Here is a 25,101-nt window from a genome sequence, read left to right as displayed (position 1 = left end):
AAATAAATAAATTATATATATTTATATATATAAAATTATAAAATGTTATGTTTATATGGAGTTTCTTGTTTTGTCTTTGTGTCTATTGCCTTTTGTCTGTTCACTGGATACCACTGAGAAGAGTCAGGCTACATCGTCTGTACAGCATTTCATCAGGTATTTTTATGCATTATTAAGATCCCCCTGAGCCTTCTCTTCTCCAGGCTAAATAGCCCCCGCTCTCTCAGTCTTTCCTCATACATCAGATTCTCCAGTCCCTTAACCATCTTTGTGGTCCTCCTCTGGATTCACTCCAGTATGTCTCTGTCTTTCTTGGACTGAGGAGCCCAGAACTGGTATACAGTACCCCAGATGTGTTGTCACCAGTGATGACAGGACAACTGTGATTCTTCTCCTCTGATACCAGTTCAATGTACTGCTGTCAGTCATGTTTACCCAGCCTTTCATTTTACTGTGAAACCCTTCACTGGACAGGATATCCTATTGCTTCTGTCACATGTTGCTCTCCTCTACTGCCAAAGTCCTTCATAGCACTGCCCTACCAAACTTCTTCCATGAAGCACCTGGAGTCATTTTCCATCTCCAACCAGTATATCAATTTTCACTTTTTTGCCAGAGTTACAGCCAATTACTTTTCTGCTCTTGTATAACAATTTCCTCCCCAAAAGACAAGATCTCCATTAGCTGCTTTCAAATCCTGCCTGTGGGCTTGCTGCTATTTAAAAACTCAGCAACAGTTGGCTGCTATGGACGTTGCTCATCTCAATTTAAAGTGTTTATGGTGCGAGTCACTGTAGCTTCTCCACATAATAAATGGAGAGAGAGGAACAGGGACTTCCAGGGTGCAATTTCTGTTCTACTTTAGACAACCACTTTAAGATGGGAGAAATAATCTCTTAAATGTGCTTACTCCTCTGTTTGGACTATTAAAGGGGACCTAGATACCTGGCTGAGAGAGAGAGAAGTGTCTGCTTTATAACCTTTTGTTTCTCTGGATGACTTCATGACTTGAAAGGCATGAAAAATGTATCTATCTTATCTGTGAACAATTTGCATTAGTAAAATTTATGTTCTCTACTCAAAAGTAAATGCAAATGCAGTTTCCTTCACAGTGTTCTGTTTCCTTTGTCTGTCAATGTGAACAATGATAGGTTATAGAAAATGCATTATGGAGTCAAAATTATTTGTACAGTGGTGTGTAAGCACACAGTTTCTTGGTGATCCGTGATAATATGTATAAAGTGTGGACAGGCAAGAAAGGGTTAACGAAAGAGAGGTATCACAGTTAATTTTTGTGACTACACCTGAGAGCATCCAGTTGCACCAGGGAAAAGGCAGAGCGCTGCAAGGCTTTGCAACTGGAACCCGTTGCCAGATTTGGTGAGAGCTGTAATGTGGTGCATGGCCATGAGGAGCTGGCTTAGCGGTAGATTGTCCTTGCAGAGGGGCTTGTGACCTCTGAGGTCAGCCTCCACGAAAGTCTTTTCAGTACGTGTGGTCTGGTCCCATGAGCTGTCAGCAGTTGTTATTTTTGTATATCCATCCCCTCTCCTAACTGGTCCCTCTTCACCAGAATACCTCCCGCCTAAAGCTTTTGTGAAGGTCTCCTCCTCTGATGCCGTGCCAAGCCATGCCGTCAAACGTTTATGGCCTCATAGGATAGAAACAAGAACTTCATATGGAAATAATACAGAGGCTCCACTTGTGACATAGAAAGTCTATATGGTATGAAGGAAAAAATCTCCCATACGTTGTGCATGTTTCTCTCCAAGGCAAATGATGGTGTACCAGAAGGAACATCACTGATGCAGATGTGTGAACGGGGAAGGTCTGGTTTTACTTCGTATGCCTGAGTCTTGGGGCAGGCTGTCTGGAGAACCTACGAGAGCCTGCTGCTGTTCTTGCTGTATTATCCATGACAACAAGTTGGCAAAGAAAGTGTTCCTTACGGTTCCCCTTGTTGCAACCTCCTTGAGGAGCCGACTGGAGCTCATGATGCAAGAAACACTTGTGGCCAAATCCTCTCATGAAATCCACACCTGTAACTCAATGGAAGCAGGAAGAAAAGCAGATGGAAGGGCTACCGTTGCCCCACACGAGCAAATGCAATTTATACCCGTTTCCTTTCCCCGTTTTAATGCCCCCCCGCCGTAGGCTGTTGCTTGGCAACCCTGCCTCCTTGCTCCACGGCTGCTCTGCCGTTCTGCTGCTCCCCCCGGCCCCCTCCTTTGCACCAGGGTTGGGAAAAGCCATGCTTGCATGTGCTCCCAGCAATCTGCAAGCAGAGATGTTGCCTCTTCCTCAGCGCTTGGAGACAGGTGGGAGCCACGCGAGGAAGATGAGACTGTGGAGGATGCTGCGTGAGGCATGGCGAGTTCTGATCTTCCCGGTGCCTTCCGTGTATTGACTCTGGTCAGGGGGGTATTAGCTCCGAATAGTTCAATTCTTTTGTTTATGTGGTTGCTGTTCTGTGTAAGCCACTGGCATCCTGGGCAGGTAATAGAGAGCAGAATTTGGCTCGGGACCAGGGATAACGTTCTTCCCACATAATTACAGTACTTAATGGATTGCACTGTAACAATTATTAAAGAAGTCTGCTGAGCTTTGAACCCATCATTCATTTTTCAAAAAAGCCATGTTGAAGATGTGATATTCCTTCAAATTTTCTTTTTCCCCACCACTTCTTTTTAGTAAGAAGCAGCTATGTGTACATATACATGCCCATATCCAAACCCAGAGTAGTCCTAGATCTCTTGTTAAAGGGCTCTGATTCCTAATCCAAATAATAAAAAATCAGATTTAGAAGTTAAATAGTACTTACTCTTGACTCAGCATTTTCATGCTACAACATCATGATGTGTACTGTGTGGCATAGCTATGCCTATGATTTCAATATATGTAATTCATTCCATCATACCTTGGCATCAAAATCATTTAATGCTGTGGTCTTTGATGTCTTGTCTTGTCTTTATACATACATCAGACACATAAAGGGATTAAGTTCATCTTTGTTTGGAGACTTTTAAATGGATATCTTCAGTGCTATAATGCCTGTATGTCATGTTTGTGACTTTCTCTTAAGAGAACCAATTAGCACCAAGAGAAGCCTTTCTGCCCTTCTGTGAGCCCAGATTTTCATACCAAGACAGTTGTCTGATATGTTGTGTGGTGTGTTCCTAGCCTTCACCTTTAGCTATTTTACACACACCCCCACCCCCAATCTTTTCTAAGGTAGGAACAAACTTGTCTGTATGAAGATGTGAAAATTAAAAATTGTTTCTCCTGGCTTCTCCCCTCTGAAAGGGACCATTCTTCCTTTAGTTGACTGTCAGTTCTTTAAACAGCCAAGAATCTTACCTTTTCTGTTTGTTTGCAAGGCGCAATGCAAAAAGAAGTCTATGGCACTGAAAAAAAAAAAAAATCACTGCCCCTATGTTTTGATGGTGGTGTTTTAAATAGAGAAATCTGGTATTCTCTCAAGAAAACGTGAATCATACCCACGGTTTTAAAATCCTTCCCACAGACTGGATTTTTCCATGCCTCACTCTAGCATGGTTTTCTAAGTTCTCCTCCTCCTCTCTAATAACTTTTGAACCTGCTGGCCAGTTTCAATCAATTTGTTAGGTGGGTGTATGTAGAATATAGTTGAATCATTGCTTTCATGTGTGTATAAGTGTATAAACATTCACCTGGGCTGAGAAGAGAGAGACTAATCCCACTCCAAGTTCTTGAAAGCATTGGAAAAAGTATTAGACATCTGAGAATCCGCTTAGGTCTTCAGTCTCCTGACCAAATATCCAGAGGAAATTCTTTTTTCCACTGATTCTGTGGTCACAGAACCACCTGATGGGGTAAGCTTGCTTTTTGATGTCTTCCAAATGTTACTGGGACCCCAGGAATGAGCTGCAGAAGAAAAGAGTAACTTCAGGCATGGAAAAAATAATCTCCATTTTGTGCTTTCAAGCTTAGTGTGTATTAAGCCATCTACAGTGTTTTGAAAGCTGCTGTTTTAATTCATGAACGTATCAAGACTGAATGGTTAATTGTGTGTATACTGTAAGGACAGGTCATGCGAGAGAGCACATTTTTTGCCAGATAACAATATTCTTGCACATTATCAGCTTGGAGTAGTCAATGGCTTCAGATGAAGTATAGGAAGCAAATTGCACTTATTCGCTCGTATTTTGGGAGTGGACTAGATAGGTATCAGTAGTATAGATGCTTTTACAAGCAATTGCATGCAGATGTTTAGATTTTGTTTGTCCATCTTGAGTATTCCCAGCTTCATAGTAATAAACAAAGCATTTCAACTTGTATCTTCATAATGGTACTTATAGAACTAGAAATTGCTTTTAAATTCTTAAGTGTCTCATGGAAAATATTTAATTTTTGCAGCTTGCTCTGATAAAAATGGCTGACTGTGAGCTTATAGATATAAGCATTAAGCTTAGTAGCCAGTGAATATCAGAAGGTTTAGCGATTGGTTTTGACAAGCATTCAACATTTATCTGAATCTTTCCAGTATCAAATCGGGCATGAATTCTTGTGAGGAAAACCTGTTCTCACAAGGCTTTTGATTCTCCTGTTTCCAGACTGATGGTAGCTACTGAAAAGCTTTCCCACTTCTGCTCCTCTTCCCTTCTTAACCCCTAGTCCCTTTATCACCCTTTGAATTTATCTTCCTTCGTTATGGGTATGGTGACAAAGCTTCAGTTTACCTGAAAAATTGGGGAGGAGTTGTTCAAACTTGTCATCTTCAGCTTTAAAAGAGATTTGAATCAGAAAGAAGATTGAAAATATTTGATTCAGAAGGCTGGTATTTATTTCAGCCAAATATTCACAAATCCTTTGCATGACGCCTCTTTGCATATTTTCATTAAAAGGGGGAAAAAATAATTGCTTACTGAAATGTTCCAGGTTTTGTTTCTTTATTGTTATTATCTCAGGGTGGTATGCTTCTGCTTTGGTTTTGGTTTTAAGCTAACTGGGACTACAACTCCTTTCTCAGTAGAACTGAAAACATTGTTAAATCATATTAAAATGAAAATAATAAGTAAATTTACAACTGAAGTTTGTTTACTTAGTTGATAGCCCCTAGCAGTTATCTTTACCTAGTCTGCAAACTAATAACCAATATTTTTCTTTTAAATAACTATGCTGAAAGAACGTAGTCAAGAAGACTACAGTCAGGGAAAGAGGTCAATAATGAGGAGACACAGAATGATTTAGGAACTGAGGGATGACTGAGCCAAAGTATCATCTCTTCCAGAAAGTGGGCTGATCAGTCATTTAGATTCTGGTTTCACGCGTGTTCATTTTTTATTATTTTTTTCCCCAGGTCTTCTGACTGTTGAGAACTTCCTCTCTCACCATGCTTTCTCTTCACTTCCTCTCTGCTTCCCTCCCATTCTTTCTTCCCTCAGGTACTTTTTAAACCATTTTCAAAGCTGAAATTGCAAATGAGATTTTTGCGTCCTGAATGACAATGAAGGACTCTGTTTGAATAGTTGAATGCTTCAGTGGCAGATATTTGACTGAGTTCCCTAAAGCCCAAAGCCTATGAAACCATCCATGATCTGAATAGAACCAATTACTGCTCCTCCCAGCCCAGTCTCTCCTTGGAAGATTCCTTTGTTTTTTAAAGTTCAAATCAATGTAGACTTATTGTAGACAGGCCATTTTGTCTTTTTCTTTGAGAAAAGAATTTTCCTGCAAGACCGGTTGCAGGTGTTATAGACCAGATACATCATCTTCCAATATAGGAATGTGAAATATTCAGCCAATTGGATCATTGTAACCCACTTAATTTTCACAAAGGCACTTTGCATCCATCTTTTGTTGGGTGTATTGGTCTGCTGTGGTCATTTCTTGTGTGTCTTCTCACTTAGTATGAGAATATGATGTATGTGCGTTGCGAAACCTGTTTGCAGACCTTGCCATTTAACCCCCGCGTGTGCTCAACTGAAAGCCGGGGGCTGAGCAGATTGTTGTCACACTGATCATGCTAGTGGTATTTCTGTATGTACTTCATGCTGGTGGCTCAGGGCACAACTTGCATGTGTGTGGCCAGAACTGACAGAAAGTATATTGATGTTCTGGATGCCCCATTAGAATCAGATGGCTCAAATGCACTGGGGTTTCAGTGAGGTCCTAACAGAGATGACTTCTGCTTGTGCTTTCAGCAGTGAAATGCTAAGTGTTTGAGATAAATTTAGGGTGATCACCAGCTGGTGTATACTGTTGCCATATCTCCGTTAACTTCAAGAGATATTCCTCATACAGTCTGCGTTGTAGCTGCAGAAAGCTAGAAATTAAGGATGATCAACCCGATACAGTCAACCAGTACAAGATCTAAACCCGGTTTAAGAACTTAATTTAAGCCCATTTTAAGATTTCTGATCATTAATCACATAGGATGTGATTGCATAGGTTGTTTTTTTTTTTCCCCAGAGAGATATAATTATGTGCGAATACTAATTGAGATGTCTTGCTGCAAAATGATTTGTTTTAGGAAGAATTAAACAATTTCTGGCCACTTAATCTAGAACATTCTATTTTAATAAAACAAACAAAAAAAAGCATAAAAGGGGATTCTCCTTGGCTCATGAGCTTAACTAGCCTTGATTGCAGTTGAAGACTGGTCATGCTTGATTTTTCAGACTTGAAAAGTAGCGTTCTGACTGATTTCATGTACCCTGTGTGGAAGTTATCATATAATCTTGTTTCTCCACTTTGACAGATTGTTTAATTTTGGTTTCAGTCAAGTTATTCCCTGAGCAGCAGAACCAGTGAACCCTGCTTTCATGCAAAATTGTGTCCTGCCTTCCCCTCCCTTCCTTAAACCCAGCTCAGGACTATGATTATGCTGCCGAGTTGACTGGCTGTTGCTAAAAAAGCTTATATACCCACTGAAAGTTGGTGCCTTGCCTTTCAGTGCCACAGAAGAACAAATTAGAGAGTTACTCTTTTAGTCTGCAGCTGCTCTTGTTGTTTTAAATAAACTGAAACGTACAGAAAGTTACTTGAGACTGCTTTAAATGAAACTGAAATTTGTCAAGGGCTACCAGAGTTATGTAGATGAGTAAAGAAGGTAGAATGGTATAAGACGACGGTATATTTATTCTATGTGGTATAGCATTGTCTCTCTTAAGCCCCAAACATGTTTTGGGCTTCAAAATGGGAAACAAAGCAATTCTGAAAGAGCTGCCTGAACAAATCTGTCATGAACTTCTCCAAAATGCTCTCAAATGAATACTTACGCATTTCTGCTAGTCACTAGCTCTCTTCTAAACAGAGAGATTAAAGTATTGTAAATTTTAACAGAACTTCACTCCCAATAAATGCAAACTTCCTGCTCCCCTCCCCCCTCCCCAAGACATTTGTACTTCTCTCTTTAATTTTCCTCTAACAGCATCAGATGCTATTTTCCACTGAACAGCTTCCCTGATTACCCACATCTTTTTCTTAAGGGCAACCACGAGCAGCTAGTCCCTGCCCAAGATTGGTCTCATCTCTCCACTTCAGGGCTTCAGTCTCTCCTAGCTGATATCCCAGTCAAAATGGGATGCAGGGAACTAACCACTTGCATGATGGCTTTCACTGTGCTTCAGTTGCGACTTTGGCTTTCTCAAGAATTGGAACGAAGGGCCTTATACAATGCTTCAGGAGTGCATTTTGGTCCGTTTTGTATGGTTTTAGAAACATCTCCAGACAGATACTCTCCCCTGTCCAGCCGTGTTGCTGAGCTTTCTGCACATGTTCATCTTAATGTCTTTTTGAGGGACGTCCTTCCTCGGGTCTCATTACAGTGCCCAAGACTGAGTGTTGGCAGCATGGCAGTGTCTGGTGCTATAAAGCAATTAAAAAAAAAATTGTCCTGTGAAGACCCCTAAATGTGAAGTGATCCTGTTTGGTAACACGCTGGGGATTCTGCAGACTGAGGTTCCTTATTGCTTTGTTGTGTTTGCTTTTCATCTTACAGCTTAAATTCAGAGTTGCCCTAATGCTGTTATGTATTTCACAATATTGATTTTTTTTTTAGCTGTCTTCATTTAATATTTTTTCCTTTTTTCTTTTTTTTTCCTTTTCCTTCTTAGACCAACCTTCACATCATAGATGTGAAGAAAGAATAGATGCAGAAATTGCTTTTAGTTAGAGAGACTGTAATTTACTCTTTCGCTACAGGGGGAAAAATTTTGTTACCACAGAAAAAGAAACACATGAAAGGCCAAACAGTGTCTGGAGCTGTGTAAGCACTGGAAAACGTAGAGAGATAGAGATAGATATATATATATATATACATTTTTTTTTTCCTCCTTTCAGTTTCACACAGAATCCTAGTCAATTATTTGATGCGCTCGCCTGTCTGGGCTGTGTGTGACCTTCCAGAAGGGCCCCCTCCTCCAGTCCCCCCCCACGACTTGTCAACACATTAGTCATATACAACTCAGCTGATGCCAAACGGACGCAGTTCAGCCAACTATTGAGAGGCAGGATCTTCTGCCGCCTGCTTCTATTGGTCTTGGTTTTTTCCACTGTGGAGACTTTGTGGTGCTTTAAGACCGCAGAGGGCTGGGAGCGAGCGGGGCTGGCGCTGGGGTTACCGCTCCCCCGCGCCGCGCCGCGCCGCGCCGGGAGGCAGGGGAGGTTAGGCGAGGGATCGATGTGATTAGAGCCGCAGGAGAGGGAAGATGTGCCCGCCCGCCCGCCCGCCCGCCGCCGGGCCGAGGGGAGGTGTGTGAGGAGCCGGCTCGCCGCGGCTCGGGGCTGGCCGCTGCCCGCCGGGGATGCTCCCGCGCCCGCGCCGGAGGATTTTGTCACCTGTGGCCCTGCCTCCGCCGACCTGCGGGCGCCTCCCCCGGCCGAGGACACACCTGGGCGCCGCGCACCCGCCTCCCGCCCCCGCCGCCGGCCGCCTCTTCCCCCGCCCGAGAGCCGGGCGGCGAGCGTCGGCGGAGCCGCGGGGCTGCAGGCGGGGCTGAGCGCTCGCCGGGCGGACGAGCGGCCCCGCAGGCTCCGAGCGGCCACCGGCCACCGAGGGAGGCGGCGGCCGGACCCGGTGCGCGCCGTGCCTGGCAGCTCCGGCCCGGCCGTGGGCGCGGCGGGCGAGGGCGAGCCCGGAGCGGGGAGCGGGGGAGCGGCGGGGGCATGTGGATGTTGGCCGTCGCCTTGCTCCACAGCATCTCGCATGGTGAGCGCTGGGGGCTCCGGCCCCTTCCCCGGGCCCTCCGCGGGAAGGGGAGCGGGTCGCGGGCGTCCCTTTTGTCTTCGAGGCGTCGCGCTGGCTCTCGGCGGCCGCGGGGGAGAAGGGCCACGCCGCTCGGGAGCCGCTCCGACTAGCTTACCTAGCGAAGTGACGGCCCGTAACCTCGCCACGTTACTGCGCGTCTGCCTCCTTCGGAATAAGAGGGTGCTCGGAGGGACGGGCGTAGAGGTGCTTTTTCTTCCTTTCGCGGCTGGAAAAGTACAGAATTTTGCCAAGTGCCGTGCAAACCCGTCTGAGGACACGGGGATAATTTGAAGGGCTTTCATCCTGAGCGTTTGCGTTGAGATGCTGCTTCCTTCTGCGTTTGGGGTTTTTTTAATCGCCCTGTGCTTTCACCCAACAGTTCTCTTTTCTTTTTTTTTTTCCCTCCTATATTTAAGAAGTACTATTTTAAAATTATTTCCCTTTCATCATTTCACTCTAAAGGTACCTGCTCTGTATTTTTTTTTTTCCTTCTCACTCATTTATGTAAAAATATGCACGGGTAAGCATTACATCATCTGAAAATGTTGAAGACTCTTTCAGTCAATTATAAAGTTAGGAAGGGGAAATTAGAGCAGAGATAGTATAAGGGTAAACCTGTTCTCTTCTTTTTCTCGTCATTCTGCCAACTCTTTGATTGACAAACATTTATTGTAGTTTCCGGATTTTTTTAATAGTGGATGGGGGTATTTTGGAACATTTCGATATATGGGATTGAAAGCCATGTCATATGTGAAAATATGTTTAAATTGCATAACTTTTATTAAAATGCATATCAGCATTGCAGTTTTAAGGACAGGAGACAAATTATGCTGTAGTCTGGGATTCTAGCTGTGCTACTACGTTGCTTCCTCCTCCTCAGATTTGAGAACGTAGCATTGCCTGTAATGCATTACATCCTGGACAATTAAATTGGAAAGATTAAACACACAGTTCTCAAAATAGGCAAAAGAGGTAGAATAGGAAAATGTTTCTTGTGTTGGATGAATGCGAGAGAAGCGTAGGGCAAAGTGTACGATTTTCCTGGAACGTACAAATAATTGAACCTCTAGCAGAGGGTGAGGAATGAATGCTGGATGAGGGTGCCTTCACATCTTCTTAAGTATACGCTGGATGAGAAAATACATTGACAGGCATGGCTGGTCCCGTGTGAATAACCACATAGATCACAAATTAGGAGGTGAATCTTAAGGGTGTATTTAGGGCTATCTCAAAACATTTTCATCTTCTGAGTGCCACAGAATGCAAAATTATTGAAAACCCCCGAACTGTAAACTTTAAAATTTTGCATTTCTTCTAGCAGTAAGACAACTGCAACAAGTTCTATCATTAAGAAATTTATTTATTTATTTATTTATTTATTTATTTATTTATTTATTTTTGACAGGCAGCGCTGTGCCTTTCTCTCTATCCTCTTCAGCCAGATACCTTGGAGGGAGAGATTTGCTGTTAATAAGACAGACAGACAGGCGCTATTCATTTAAAACTAGATTTGCATAGGAAAGAACCCTGTTTCTGTCCAGAAATCTTGTATCTTTTAAAAAAAAAGAAGGGGCATATATTTTGGTTTACTGTACTGAGGCTATAATTTTATGTTCTAAGCTAGATAGTCCCCATTCCAAGGGGTTTTGAAGAAGAGAATAATATTTGCTTTATGAGGTTGAAATACTATGAAAATCACTTTCATTTATTCCTTGATCTATGAAGTCAGTAGCAACTTCACTTTCAGTACCCATGTCTGGATTTCTGGGCCACAGTCAAACATGAATTTGTACCCCAAAGATTTTCCTAGTTTTAATAGTATAACATGTAAATGATAGATGCGTCTGCATAGATTCTATACTGCCACACAGCAACATCTGCACATTTGTGAATCTAGATTACTAAAATAAAATGGTTTTGTGTATGGTAATATTTTAAGATGAAAGCATTGTAGAAATATGTGGTGGATGGTTCAGTTATTCTTTGCAATTTAAGAAGTGTGTTTGCTTTTGACATCATACTTGATGTCAAAATGAATATGTATTTAGGATCTTTTTAAAGGAAATTTTTGAAAATGGCACCTGCCTTTATGTTAAGATTGAATAACTTGGGGCTTTTTTATTAGTAACACTTACTTGGACTATCATATCAGAGCCAAGAGTCAGAGAATAATATTTTTAAAGGACTTCAGATTTTAATGCAATGTCGTATCAGATATGTATCTCTTTGAAGGAAATGACTGCGTATATAAATAGATATGTCACATACACATTTATTTTCATTATTCTATCTATAACTATATCTGAACTCCATTGTGTGAGAGGCAGTATTCTTTTATTACTATATCTGGGGGGTTGGGGGGGCACGCTATTAAAGGTTGCTTGGCTTCTGCCATTGCCTTTTCTGACCCTTTTATGGAACTATACTACCTTTACTTAAAATACAAGCATGTGTATGAGTGGTTTTCAATTGTGTTACATCTCATTTTAATTTTAACTGTAAAATGTGTAGGATTGTTCATGTTTATGTTCCTTTTTTTTTTTCTTCCTTTTTGAGGGGAGAAAGCTTAAAAAATAAACCCACACTTTATGGGTTTAACCCTGTAGTTGTCATCTTGGGCTAAATTTCTGTTGAAGATATTGGAGAACATCTGAATAACAATAGCAAGGTTGGCCCCCATGTCTCCCTACAGTCACTCAGCACAAGTACCTTTTGTCAAATTAGATATAAGCAGCGTCACCGGGTAGGCTTTATGTTTGTGAAATAGCTTCCTTCTGGGGACAATAAAATACTGACATGCTGTTACATCCAATTAGTATTTCTGAAGCCTGAAACAAAACCTTCCCAAATACCTGGTTGAAGTTTTTAGATTTTGTAAAGGCTTTAAACTTTCATTGTTGTGAGTTTCTTAAAAATACAGGTAACTATTAACCATAAATGCATTGCAGCCTTAGTAAGTGCGTGGGACGATATAGACATCAGTGGGAGCTATGCAGCTAAATTCACCACTTTGAAAGCCTGAGTCATGCAGTTACAATCCTGAGCAGTACTTTTGAGTTACCTTCAGGGTTACTATATCTGTACTACCTTCCATGTTACTATACCTAAGTATTCCACAAGCAAGCATGCAAAATTATCAGCAAAAGTCTACTGTAGCCTGGTTATAATTAGTAAGGGAGCATTTCACTAATTGCAGGGAGAGGAGGAGGGGGAAGGTAGGGGAGGCTTTGAGGGGAGAACGGCCTCCTTCAAAATCCCAGCTCTCTATTGTAATTACTGTGATAAAGTTAGTTCAGAATTAGGATGATGTTTTCTGAAACGAGTATCTTTTGGTATCATTTAGTCTCTGCTGTAGGTATGTTGAAGCCATTTGCAGGCTTTTCTCTGGCTGCATTTCTTATATGCCTGTTGTCCATAGATGTTCTGCTGAAATCAATGGAGCATCAGGAGGCACCCAATACAGTACAGATGACACTAAAAATAAATTTCTATTAAAATTATTTCCTGTTTGAATCCTTTCCCTGCCCTATAGCTATCAATATGGGTTTTAGCAGCATATTAGAAGAGTGAGAAGGATCACACTGAACTGAGCAGAGGTTAGGCTGGAGAATGAGTAGTGAAAGCGACAGTGGAACTAATGACACTCTCCAAAGAAAATGGTGACTCTCTGGTGTTGGGGATGAAACATTTAAGGAAAAGGTCAAACAGTTCTCTTTGTAGAAACATACTATAATATGTGTATAGCTTACGTGGAATTGTGTAACCAAATCCTTACCTTAGATAGTTTAATGCATGTGCAGAAAGCGTGTAGCTTGGTATATGTTTGTGGATGGCACAGTACAGCTGATGGTGTTTTAATCTGGTGTTACTCACGCTATGAATAGCTATTAATTAATCACCAAATGCCAAACAGAGAAAAAACGTTATAGCTAGGCAGTCGGAGTACATTGGAAACACCTATTTCCATTTCAAAAGACGTGTGTTTCTCCTCTGCTGAGGGTGTACCGATCTCCAGGCTTTGGGGCTCGGCAGCTGTGGTTTTCTCACTGGGGAGCAGGCAGGGTGCTGTGCCGCCTGCACGGTGGCGGAGAGCCGGTGCCACGCAACACTAGTGGGCAGCAAACCACACGAGTCTGGCAACGTGTCTGAAAAGCCGTGGGAAGGAAGAGACGGTGCCCGAAGGAGGCATTTTGTCTGCTTTTTTCTATCAATGGTCACTCTACTTTTTAACTGGTGGATGCTGCGTTGCCTTTCCATAGCACTGAAGAACAGACGTGAGTGACAACGAAGGTAGTTTTGGTAACGGTTTAAAGTGAAGTTGATTTCCACGAATGGTAAAAACAGACCCATAAACCCTGCAAAATAGCTTACAGCTCTGCACTGTGATTTCAGTGGCGTCTCTTCAGTGCTGTTGCATCCGGAAAAGTTTAGAAGTTGGTTTTCATTGTGTTTGTTCTTGAGTAAACTTTTGTCATGTAATATACCGACAAATTGAATTATTTGGGAAAATCTTGTGGGCTTGGAGTAGCTCATCCAGAAAGTTCCTCCAGCCCGTGAGCTGTGCAAGGCTCTGGTTACAGGAGCAGCTGGGCTCAGGTTGGACCTCAACTTTTTGTGTCTTTGCCTGGATGAGTGTCCTAACAAATATGCTGCTCTCTCAGGTGCGGGGGTTGTTTGGGGTGGGGAAATAATATCTTTTACCTATGTAATAAACATTGAAGTGCCAAAAAAAGCAAAAAGCAGTGAAACTCAACATCTTTGGGGGGTGGAGTGGGGGTGTCGGGGTAGTGGATTGCGGAGCAAAATAGATGGAGCTCTTTCCTTTCACCTTAAAATTTACTTTAGTTAACAAGTTAAGATGTACACAGGATCAAGGTCTGTTTGAACATACCACCCATTTAGCCTTTGATTTTAATTGGACTACACCATTTATCAATCTCTCAGTCTAGGATTCTTTCAGATTTCCAGTGGGAAAGACACTAATTCCAGCTTTCACTTTAAAAACTTGAGAAGGCAGAAAAAACATTATATCCAACTTAATTATTTGATTATTTTTAAAAAAATGTTATTTCTTTTGAGTCATTGAAACTCTAAAAGTAGGAAAAAAATCCATTTAAGCAATATGGGTCTGTAGATCAGAATACTTAATTATTTCAAGGTGAATGTGTAGGTGTATGCAGTTAAATTAATTGTTTCACAATATAGTTTGAGATATTTCACAATCCTTTTTGATCAATGCTTCCTTTTCCTTTAACCTGTTATGAAACCAATGAAATTAAGATTTCAAATCATGTTATTCCTCAAAAGATACCTTATCTTCTCAGTCTTCACCTCTCTGTCTCTTAAAAGCTTTTCATCAAACAATTGGTATTTTCAAAAATAAAATAACATAAAATGGGAGGTATTCCATAAGAGCCTTTCACAGCACAATATTTTAGAGCACTGAAGAGAACCTCTTTAAGAACAAGCCACAGATTCCTCAGGTACTTGTTAGCAGTGTGGGCTTTTCTTGCCATTGCTTTTCTTTTTCTACTGCCATTCACTAAAAAATTCTTATTACCTCATAAGTATTTTCTTTTTTTTTTCCATTAGAGCATTGGATTACTCATCAGAAAAAGAGAAGCTAGGGTAGGTCAATATACACCTTTCATAGCAGAGTGGGCAACAAATGTTATGACACATACCGAGGAAAGAAAGGAAGGCAAATGGATGGACAGACAGGATGACAGAGATTAACAGGTCTTCCCAGCATCCCTATTTAAGCTATTTTTACTTAGAAGGCAGGGAGTAAGATTTAAGAGTGAGCCAGCAATCCTATTTATAGAAAGCCATTTTTAAATGCAAAGGCTTTGAGAAAGAGAGTCACCTCCATACTAAACACCAGCCTCCCTGGAGCTTCCTAGTAATTGAGGGAGAGAGCAGCCTGGCGACCCGAGCTGAATCACTGATGTGCCGCTGCCGAAGCTTCCAGAAGGACAGACCCTGCACGAGTGCGGGAGCATGGGCCATGGGGCAGCCTGAGAGCACGTCCGTAAATAGCACCCAGCTACATGTCAATGTGGCAGATACAAAGGCACATATAAGGACCACCTGAGAATTTTTTTGCCTGGTTAACATTCAAAGCCTCTACATGCATGCCACCATGGGAGCTGAAGACCAACCATCCTGCTCTTGTGGCTTTTAATCTAGTATATCAGGGATATAGTTCCTTCTGAGATTTATACATATATATATTTATACACACACACATATATATGTATGTAAATCTATATTGCTTGTAATGACTTAAAAGCTACTGTGTATGGAAAATCTGGCACCTGCTTTGCTGGCCAAGTATACTGATGCTATTTTCTTCCAATTAATTACACAGTAATCCCATGCAGAAGATTTATGGCTTACGATTTATGTTTGTACTAGGCTAAAAATTATTCTTAGCAACTTTCTGTTATCTGAAGTAATTTTTTGGGTAAATTTTGGGGAGCTCTGCAATGTTTTAAGATTATCAGAAGCATGATTCTTGAAACGACCAGGGATCTTTCAATACAACTGGAATATAACTATGTTGCACTGTAGCTGTGAATAGTATCTATCTAATCTACTCACAGTGACTCTATAGATAAGACTGTAGGGTTGCTCTGTCTATATAAATATCTGTTGGCATGAAATCCTCCCGTGTGTTTTGGCAAATGAGTGGCTTATGCTAAGCCTGCATACTAAGGGTGTTTGTCTTTCAGCATTTTAGAGTGGCAGTCTTCCACAGCCCCAGTTTATAGGTACCGCAGAATTAAGAGACTTGATGGAAGTGGTCTTGGAAGAAGGGGTTTAAAACCCCTTGTGTGTTTTCATTTCTGCTCTTTAGAAGCATCTCCATGATAATATGTTGCTGTTCAGTAGAGTCTCCTAGAGGTTTAGTAGTTAGTGTGGGGTTCAGATACTAAATGTAAGTCTTTGACATGTGGATCTTGTTTAAGCTGACAGAGAAGGCTAGCTGGGATATGGAGGGATATAGAGGAACCCATATGTTGTTGTTACAGTGCGTACTGGACTGCACAAATCACATGGTGTGATTTGAGTGCACCAAAATGCTAGTTGGTTGCTTTTTTCTAGACCGTGTAGAAGTGTGATGCATAAAATGCAAGCTCTGGCTTTTCCTAAATTCTCTTGCGTGATTGTTTTTTATATCAGAAATCATTGTGGTTTTGTGGTTTTTGGCTTGGTTTGTTTGTTTGGTTGGTTTGGTTTTTTTCCCCAGTATTACCTTCTGAAGTCTTTGGGGGTTTCTGTGGGAATGGTATTATTTGGAATTTTGGCCCTGACTCAGGAAAATATTGTGAATGCATAAAGTCAGTCTCTTGTAAACTAAAAGGTGAGCATGTGACATGCTGTTAGACCAGTTCTGGCTTGAGCAAAGGACAGAAGAAGTCCTTGACAAAGTCCTTTTTGTTATGAAAAGCAGATTCTGATGTCCCTTAAGTGGGATCTTGGTGGAAAAGGTGTCATTCAAGCAAACAAGGCTTTAGGTGGACCTCAGTTTAAACAGAAAAGGCCTCCTGTGGTTCACCATCCAGAAGGTCCTGCAGGCACTGCACATTCTCTAGCTGACTCTTTTTCCCCCCGTTAGGTGCCTTTTCTGTGGGGCGGTTTAAAAGCCAGTTCACATATTATTTCTAGACAGGTCAACCATAGTTTGGGTTGCAACTGCAGTTGTAAAGCATAAAGCAAGGCATTTGCTATGTCATGCTATGAAGGAGGTAATCTGGGAGACTGTCACTGAAGTACAAATTCTCTAGATATGTCTGTAGACATTTAATGTAGATTTTTTTTGGCATAGTAAAGTGATTCCCAAATGTCTAGAGTAATGATTTGCATTATACTACTTCATGCTTTTAGCTGTATACATTTAGGAAGCTTTCCTTTGTACCTTTCTTCTTAGTTTTGCTGTGTGACTTGAAGGTTTCTTTTCCACCATGACAACATTTTCCACAGCCCTGTTGTGTAGGGGTTCTAGAAACGAGATTTTTATCATTGCAAGGGAAAAGGGGAGAAGCTGGGACAGTAAGGTTCATCTTGCTATGGGACTTTAGTAATGGGCAATGCTTGCCAAGTTTTTTGTTGCATCAATGGTGGCTGGAGCTTTTTGTAAATATATATTTTAAAAACTACAAAATGGATGCTTAAAGGAGAGGGAGGGAAAGGAGTATGAACAGGATTTTTAGTGGGGAGGGTAAGGGAGGAAAAACAGTGAGCTTGAAACTACGTGGGTATCTAGAGAGCATTGCAAGGCATGGCAAGAAGAGGGAGGGCACTCAAAGAGCATGAAGCCCTGTGGGACAGCAGGAGGGCAGTCTCTGAAGGCCAACTCTGATCTGGACAGCTTATGGCAGGAGGCTCTGAAGTCTCGGCTTCATGGTTTGCGGTGTGAAAGGCAAGGTTGAGGTTGTTCCCTTGTAAGCAGGAGCTGTGGGTGAGGAACAAAACAGCATGTGGCTTTGGGACTCCCCGGTGCAGGTCCCTGTGACACCATCTTGGCTGCTGGTCTGTGCCAGGGAGCAAGCTGGTGCTCTGCATGGATCCTGCTTTTCCTAGCGAGGGGGAGCTCAAACTCCCAGCTGCCCTTGTCCTTCACCTGTTTGTATTCAGCTTTTTCTTTCATTTGTGTCTGCTCATGCTATTTCATCTGTGATATAGGCTTAGTTTGAGGCCTACAACCCCTCTTCTTTCCACCTTATTCTTACAGTTATTTATATTTATTTTGGTAGCAAAAGTATTTCTCCTGTCCCTAAAAATGCTTCCCCTGAGGCAACAAATGGATTTGGGGGAGTGAGGGGAATCGGGGACAGAAAGCAATCCTATGAATATCAGCAGGGCTGTAGAGTAGGATGCGCGAGTCCCTTGTTTGAGGGAAGAAGGAAGACACTGAGCTCCTTTATTGGGCAGGAGGGAGACAATTAATCCTTGGAAAAAGAGGCTGAGCTGTCAGGCTTTCAGAGAAACGCTGGCAGTCGTGATTTGTTGTTCAGCTGTTGGGAGCTGGAACTGGCAGGTTTGGTGCAATGGGGTCTGCTCAGCGCATGTGCCTGAACACCGGGCCCTGCTCCTGGGACCCTCTGTGGGTGCAGTTTCTCCTGAGAGCACTGCTGGGTGGAACTGGACGTCTCCAACACACCAGGTTGCTGCCTCATCAGTGAGCAGCTCTTTGTCTCTACAAAAAATTGGAGAGCTGCTTGCTTAGCAAGTCATGAGGAAGACTGTGCAGATATGGTGGCAACACAGCCTGGAGTAGGGAATGTGGATTTTTTTTTTTTTCTGGGGAAGAAAGGAAAGGTTAGGTTTTAGCTTTTCTATCCCGGTCTAGAGTAAAAATCCTGTCCGAACTCCTTCCTTTCTCCACTGTTTTTTTGCCTTTAGCTAGTGCGTTCATGCTTGAGAAGGAGCAGTGCAGCTTTAGAGAGATGTGACTGTCCTGTTAAAGTGCTACACGTGCTCAAGCTGCATTTGCTTCACTAGTGACAGAGCTAGAGGCCTTTTTGAATGTCTTAACCAGTGCCACACGTGAAGGCAATGCAGAGGAAAAGAAATGCCTGTCTGAAGACACTGTAGCTATAGCAGTTCAATGCATATTTATTATATTCAAAAGTTAGTCCCTAATGGATAAAAGCAATTACAATATTCCTACCACATCTCAAAATGTGTTTCTGCAGGAGAAAAGAATGCCGATTTTTAGTAATTACAAAAGGAGCTAATGAGTTTTTAAAACAGTTTCCACAGCTAAATAATAGTAGTCTGACTGTTACTTAATTTCAAGAAGTTTTGAGAACTTTTTTTGATCAGCGCATTGTGTTTCTGTCTCGGCCATGTTCAAAGATAACAGCCTTGTTCGACTACTATGTAATGCAGTTACTCTTCTTCCCCACATGGTCTCTGCTACTTGCAGTCCCTGGTGTGGACACATTGGAGTATTTGCAGTGGGGGATTAAGGTTGGTTGAGCACCTCAGCCTTGGCATTTCCTAAGGCATGTGCATTTGGCCTTGTGCTCAGACAATATTATTTAAAACAAGTAGCATGTATTAAATGGCTAGCACATGGAAAATGAAGGCATTATGACATGGCACACCACTGATACTCTCATGCGGTTAGAAAGTGGAAGATATGGGGAGCTGCACTTCTGATACCAGCAGGAGATGCTGCCATTTGGCTCAGGACTGCTGCCCCCTCACAGGGCAGGAAGAGAAGAGAGATTTAGGGATGGTTTTGGGGCGATGGTGGCTGTTGTCTTGTGTCCCAGCCTGTCTCTGACCGTGGTGCAGTCTCAAGTAGTGTTACCATCTTTATGTTGCTCCCCTCTCACTAAGCCATATTTTAGTTTTTGTGAGGTGATGCAACATCTCCTGGCTTTGCTTTTGAATTTTTGCTTGGAAAGAAACAAGCAAGAAGTTAAAGCTAAATAGTAAACCAGCTCAAGATATTTTAAAAAACATAATTTTAAACTTTTTAATGAAATTACCTTAACTTTTTAATTAAGTAGACTCCAGGTACGCTGGTATGGTGGTTCTACCTTTATGCTAGCAAGAAACTAATTTATTGCCTTTTATTAGTTTATCTATCAGTCACTTTTCTGATTAAAAGTGTGATAGTGCTTTAAAGTGGCATACTGTTTGCTGCTGGGGTCTTTTCTGGAATTGTCACTTGCAGTGGAGAGTTGCATGCTATGCTCTTGAGAGTTTCCAGACTGTGCATACAGACTGCACGTAAGGTGCCCAGTATGGAGAAATCCTGGGGTAAACTGGCCCTATGCTGTAACTGGTTACCTTGTTTTATTAATGTACAGTCATTCTGAGAAGCCAAAAGGATTATTAGTAATAGCTCTGTAAGAGGGATATAATCAATTTAAATCAGCTCACAGCTGAGCCTGTATGATCTGGTGCCTTTAAAATATAGGTGAGCAGCTCATCATTTTGCTTCCTTACATAATATTATAGGAAACTTTTTTCCAAGTCCAATCTTATCTATTAATGTTGCAGTTCATTACACTTAAATGTTTTTAGTGTCCAGAAGAATTATCCATTTGAAAAGCTAAACACTTATTAAGAATTATTAAGAACTGAATTATTCTTTTGTATAAAAATCCAAACAAAAGACACCTCCTAAGATCTTCTCCCGCTAACACCCAGCTTCTCCCCTTCCTCCTTCCCATACAATCTTCCAGGCTTCCTTCTGTCCGTGCATCTCTTCCTGCCCACTCTGCAGACACAAGTGGCATTTTATTGTATGGGTAGACTTCAGGGGTGATTATTCTGGTCTCTCCAGATTTCTGCTTTTGAAAAGTGGCATGATTTTGCCAGGAAAGCTAGACAATATTACACAGAGAAACTCCCTTAACATCTTTTGCTTTCCCATTCTCCCCCGCCCTGAGCCAAAAAACCCAGCTGATTTGGACTAATTACTTCAAATGCAGTTTGTAAAAGGACGCTAATACTTTGCTGTATCCCTGAAGGTCATCTAAGCGATCTATAGTTAAACATTCATGCGGGAGACTCCGGGGGAAACAGTAAGGGATGATTATAATGGAAACACTGTGGGCTAAAGAGTGCTCGTACTCATCTTCCTATGGCAAACCAGGGTAGTGTAGTGTTCCTGTGGTTTTACAGCTCTTCCTTAAATCTGAATAAACTATAGTTTGCAGACCTAGCTTCAACATCTTCCATGCTGGAGAACTGTATGTGATCTAGGACTGGAATATTTAAACTGCTTCTTCAGCACTACGATCCTCAATCTCTGTTGTGTTTTATTAAGAAAAAAAAAAAAAATCTGTGCATGATCTTGAGTCATTAAAATGTGCTGGGTGCCCAAGGTGTTTCTTCGTCTGTTCCTCTAGCAGCTTTTCCCCTCAAGTGATTATGCTAATTAGTGTTTGATCAGATGATTAAATTATAATTCGATTAATCCTATGTGCTAAACGCTCTGAATGCATTTCCATCGCCTGAATGCCTTGTGCTTAAGTGTTGCTGTTTGCAGCTTGGTACGAGGGTCTTGCCTTTTCCCGTACCTAATGGATTTTCTGTATTAAAACCACCACAGTTCCTTTTGACGTTGGGAAACAGAGAAAAGGGCTTTTTGTTTTCCTACTCCGCTGAACAGAACCAGAAATATAGAGGTTTCCCCCTAGATGATCTGAATGTTCCTAGGGATTAAAAAAAAGACGGGAAAAAAGGGTTCAAGCTTTTTATCTGTTAGTATACACACACCTCACATCCTGTTCACAACTTACTAAGACAAAAAACTGTGGATCAGCTAAATCCTCTATCTGTTTCCATTCTAAGTGGTATTTTCCCAAAATAATTCTCCCTTTTTCAAAGCTGAAATATATTTTGCTCCAGAAGACTTTCCTCTTTGCAGAACAAATTGTTTTCTGTGTGTGTGTAAGAGGAAGAGAGAGAGAAGGCTGTTTTTCCTCTTGCTACCTGCTTTCCCTCCCTTTTCATCCAGGTTTATTTCTGCATGTCATCTGTAGGAGATAATCTCCAGCAAGGGTGTAGAACGGAGAACACACTGAATTTATAACCTTGGTGCCGCTAAAAGAGTAACGCTTAGCTGCGGCATTGCTTTCTTTGTCTTTGGCGTCCTGCATTTTTAGGTTATCTAGTTTCATGTGACTAGGTTCTACATATTGGAGAAAAAAGAACAACAACAATAAAAAAAAATAAACCACCTTTTAAAGAGGAAGTACTTTGGCTTTGAATATTAAATATAAACAGGTGTTACACCTGTGTTATATAGCTAGATGTGTTAACTGACTTCTCCATTTTTGTGGAGGTAGACACAGGTCTCTTCCTCTGTCAGAGACTATTTGATAGTAATCAGTGGCCTGAGTTCAGAGAGAGAATGTTAAATTTAAATCCTTTGGTTTGTTTCCATGCTACAGTGCAGAAAAGCCCATCATGGAGCAACCTCCCTCCCTCTCCCCCTCTCTCACTCTCCTGAATTTATCTCAGGGGAAGCATGAGACAGATTGAACACAGGGTTGCCAAGACCTGTCTAGGGGGATTTTGCTTTTTTGTACCCCAGGTGTGGGAAGGTAAAGCAAGGGAATAGGGATGTAAAGGATGTTTTCTCTTCCCTCTCCCTCCCTTTGTTTACTTTAAAAGCTGTCAGAGATTCATAGAGCTCCTATAACATCTTATTTCACTCCATTCAGACTGTCTAGGAAACAATTTTACCTGTGAGGTGACTGGCATGCTACAATCTATTACCAGCTATAAAATGACGTGGGGTAAATGCGTCTCCATAATTAAAGTCATAGAGACCAAAAGCACCTTCATACTATTGGTCTTTAAAGTGCAGTTGTGCAGCAGTGATTGAATATAGAGATCTCATCAAGCTTATAGTTTAAGAAAATCTATGCCTTGTCAATGAATTCAGCCTCATCCTTTGCCAGGGACCTTACCCTGTGAGACTCGCTTTCACCCTTGGCGCACCAATTTACACTTTTGCCTCGGTTAGTCGAGTGAGTATCCCAGGAAGTTGTCCCACTTGCTTACTCCCTTTGTCCAGACTGTGGGCAGATGTTTGTTCTGTAAACATCTGTACAGATTTAAGAAGTTACAACCTATGGCTGTCAACTGCTACATGACTGGGAGGGGTTATTGCCCCTGCAGGTTACCCCAAGAGTAGTGGTTTGTGTGAGTGATCCCTGACCCCTTTCAGTAAGAGGCCAGATGAATGCAAACCTCCTGTTTTAAACTGCAGCTGATATAGTTGTCTGTAAGCAGGACCGCTTACATGAATCACTCTGCTGTCACAGTTGTGTGGGGTAGAAACCTCCATCTGGAAAGCAGTGATGACTAGCTGGAGGCAGTAATGCCTTCAACCGATTCAGATAAATAGATCTGGAAGTAGGCTTGTGTCAACATCCCCATTTTAGAACTGAAAGAATTAGGCTAAGCTGAATTAAGACTCTAATTCTAAATGAAAGTGCTAGCTTAGGATGCTGCTTAGCTCATTCTTTTTTAAAGTTTAATTTCAGATTCATTTCCTGAGTATCCCCATGTGGATGGGTCCTCAGACTCTGCCTAGCCTTGGGTAAGCTACTTAAGCTTGTGACCTGAGGACGTTACTGCAAAATAAGCTAAAATGCGTGTGGGAAGTGCATTAGATATTCCACATGAACTAATTGTATGCCTGCGTTTTTTCTTCATGGCAAATGTCCTCTGTGTGGTCTTCCACAGCAGGCAGAGGTCAGCTTTGTAAAGGTGATCTTGGAGTAGGGGAAGGATATTCAGGTAGGAAACTAACAAAATGGCTGTGGAGAATGAGGTACTCCAAACTATTCCCTTTCAAGTCTTTAAGTCACTTCTCTGTCTGTGTAATGGGGACGCTTTCTATGCCCACCTGGCAAGTGCTCTTTTGGATGAATATAAATATCCTTAGAGCTTCGAACTTCTAGATGTAGAGGAATTCATATTCTGCAGCATGAATACCCTTTTGAAAAATGCCATCTCTGTTACTGTGTAGTCCTTGCTCTTTCCCTAGGAAGTACACATGCTGAAAATCTAGCAGCAGAGGTCAGTACTGATTTGCATTGGAGAAGCAAACCTAAACTAAGAAGGAAGGGACAACCTCTCCAAACGTACTGTATACAAAAATACAACACTCTTCTTTGCTACTGGCACCACCTGCTTAAGTCATGTTTTCTTGTGATGTCTTCATATAAAAACTGGTAACAGTGGATAGGATGACACCTGCCAGGTCCACAAGATGAGCTGTTGCTATTTTAGGCATATAGCCTCTTCCTAAATATATTGAGCTCTGCTTCAAATGTATCTGGACTGTAGTTAGTGTGACTTCCCACCTTCATGTAGCTACAAACACATAAAGAGGGATTCTGAAGAGGGTCTGTCTTCAGGGGAGGGGGACACACAGGACAGCACGTAGTTCTGACCTCAGTTAGTCTCCTATATCTTGCACAGAAACTTGATGAACTTCCTTTTCCTTTTTAAACTTGTCATTGAAGGTTTCCATATTCTTTGTTGCAGGCATATGCTGAAACAACCCTTAGTACCGACAAATTTGTCAGACCGTTGGTGCTCTGCCTGATGCATGTGTTGTCCTTCCTAGGAAACAGTCATGCTTCCTTGACTGGTTTTAATGGATGTAAACTTTTCTTTCTCACTCTCTCCGCTTCTCTCCCTGACCTTCACACTTTCTCAATGTATTTGGGGTTGGCTGGTTTGTTTGATTACAGTTGGGTGTGCTGATTTAAAGCTAGTATCAGCTTGGTTGCTACAGTTCAGGTTGTTCTTCATAGTTGCTGGAGTTGTGGTAGGGTGGTCAGGGCTGCACACGGTTGCATCTGATAGGGAGGAGAAGAGAAAGAACAGGTATGCAAGCTGGGGCAGACCCTTCCCTCTCATGAGACTTGAAGCCTGTGCCAACACTGGGCAGTCCATCACCCCAGGGTTTCTTCTTGGTACCCTTTTCCCACTTGCCAGCCTGCCTGTGTATCTAGTTTGCATCACTAAGAGCTAAAAACTTCCACCCCCCCTTCGCCCCGCCCCGAAATTGTCACTTGTGTGTTGGACAGTGAGGCATGTAGCATGCTTAGGAAAAGGTTATCAACCCCCTCCTTGTCTTGTTTTTCTTGCAAGTATGGCTTGTATCAGGTGCAGCTTCAGGCTGCCCCCAACTCCTGTGAATGTGTAGTCTGGAATAAGTACATGCAGTTAGAGTCCTATCCAGTCTTACTCTCTGAAAACCTCCTGTACCTTGCAGGTGTTCAGTTCTTTGCTGTTTGCAATAGCTATTTCCTGTATATTGAGAGAGAGAGGTGGGGACAGGAGGGTATTAGAATGAGGAAATGGTCCTCTGGCACAAA

At 42.0% G+C, this 25,101-nt stretch overlaps 1 protein-coding gene across 3 annotated transcripts in view; it reads left to right on the top strand.

Moving 5' to 3' along the window:
- Nucleotides 1–8,484: 8,484 nt before the first annotated feature.
- DSCAM (DS cell adhesion molecule) overlaps nt 8,485–25,101 on the top strand; it is a 475,910-nt gene continuing 459,293 nt past the window's right edge. The window contains exon 1 of one of the 3 annotated variants that reach the window (XM_030020088.1): nt 8,485–9,190. In XM_030020088.1, the coding sequence (XP_029875948.1) occupies nt 9,148–9,190 (43 nt within the window). In that variant the 5' untranslated portion in view covers nt 8,485–9,147. The remainder of the gene's footprint in view (nt 9,191–25,101) is intronic. The other 2 variants (XM_030020087.1, XM_030020086.2) reach the window with 2 other exon arrangements.

Source organism: Aquila chrysaetos, chromosome 7 (assembly GCF_900496995.4).
Source record: "Aquila chrysaetos chrysaetos chromosome 7, bAquChr1.4, whole genome shotgun sequence".
Lineage (NCBI taxonomy): Eukaryota > Metazoa > Chordata > Aves > Accipitriformes > Accipitridae > Aquila > Aquila chrysaetos.
The sequence above is the reverse complement of the archived record's forward strand: the minus strand, read 5'-3'. Positions and strand labels throughout refer to the sequence as shown.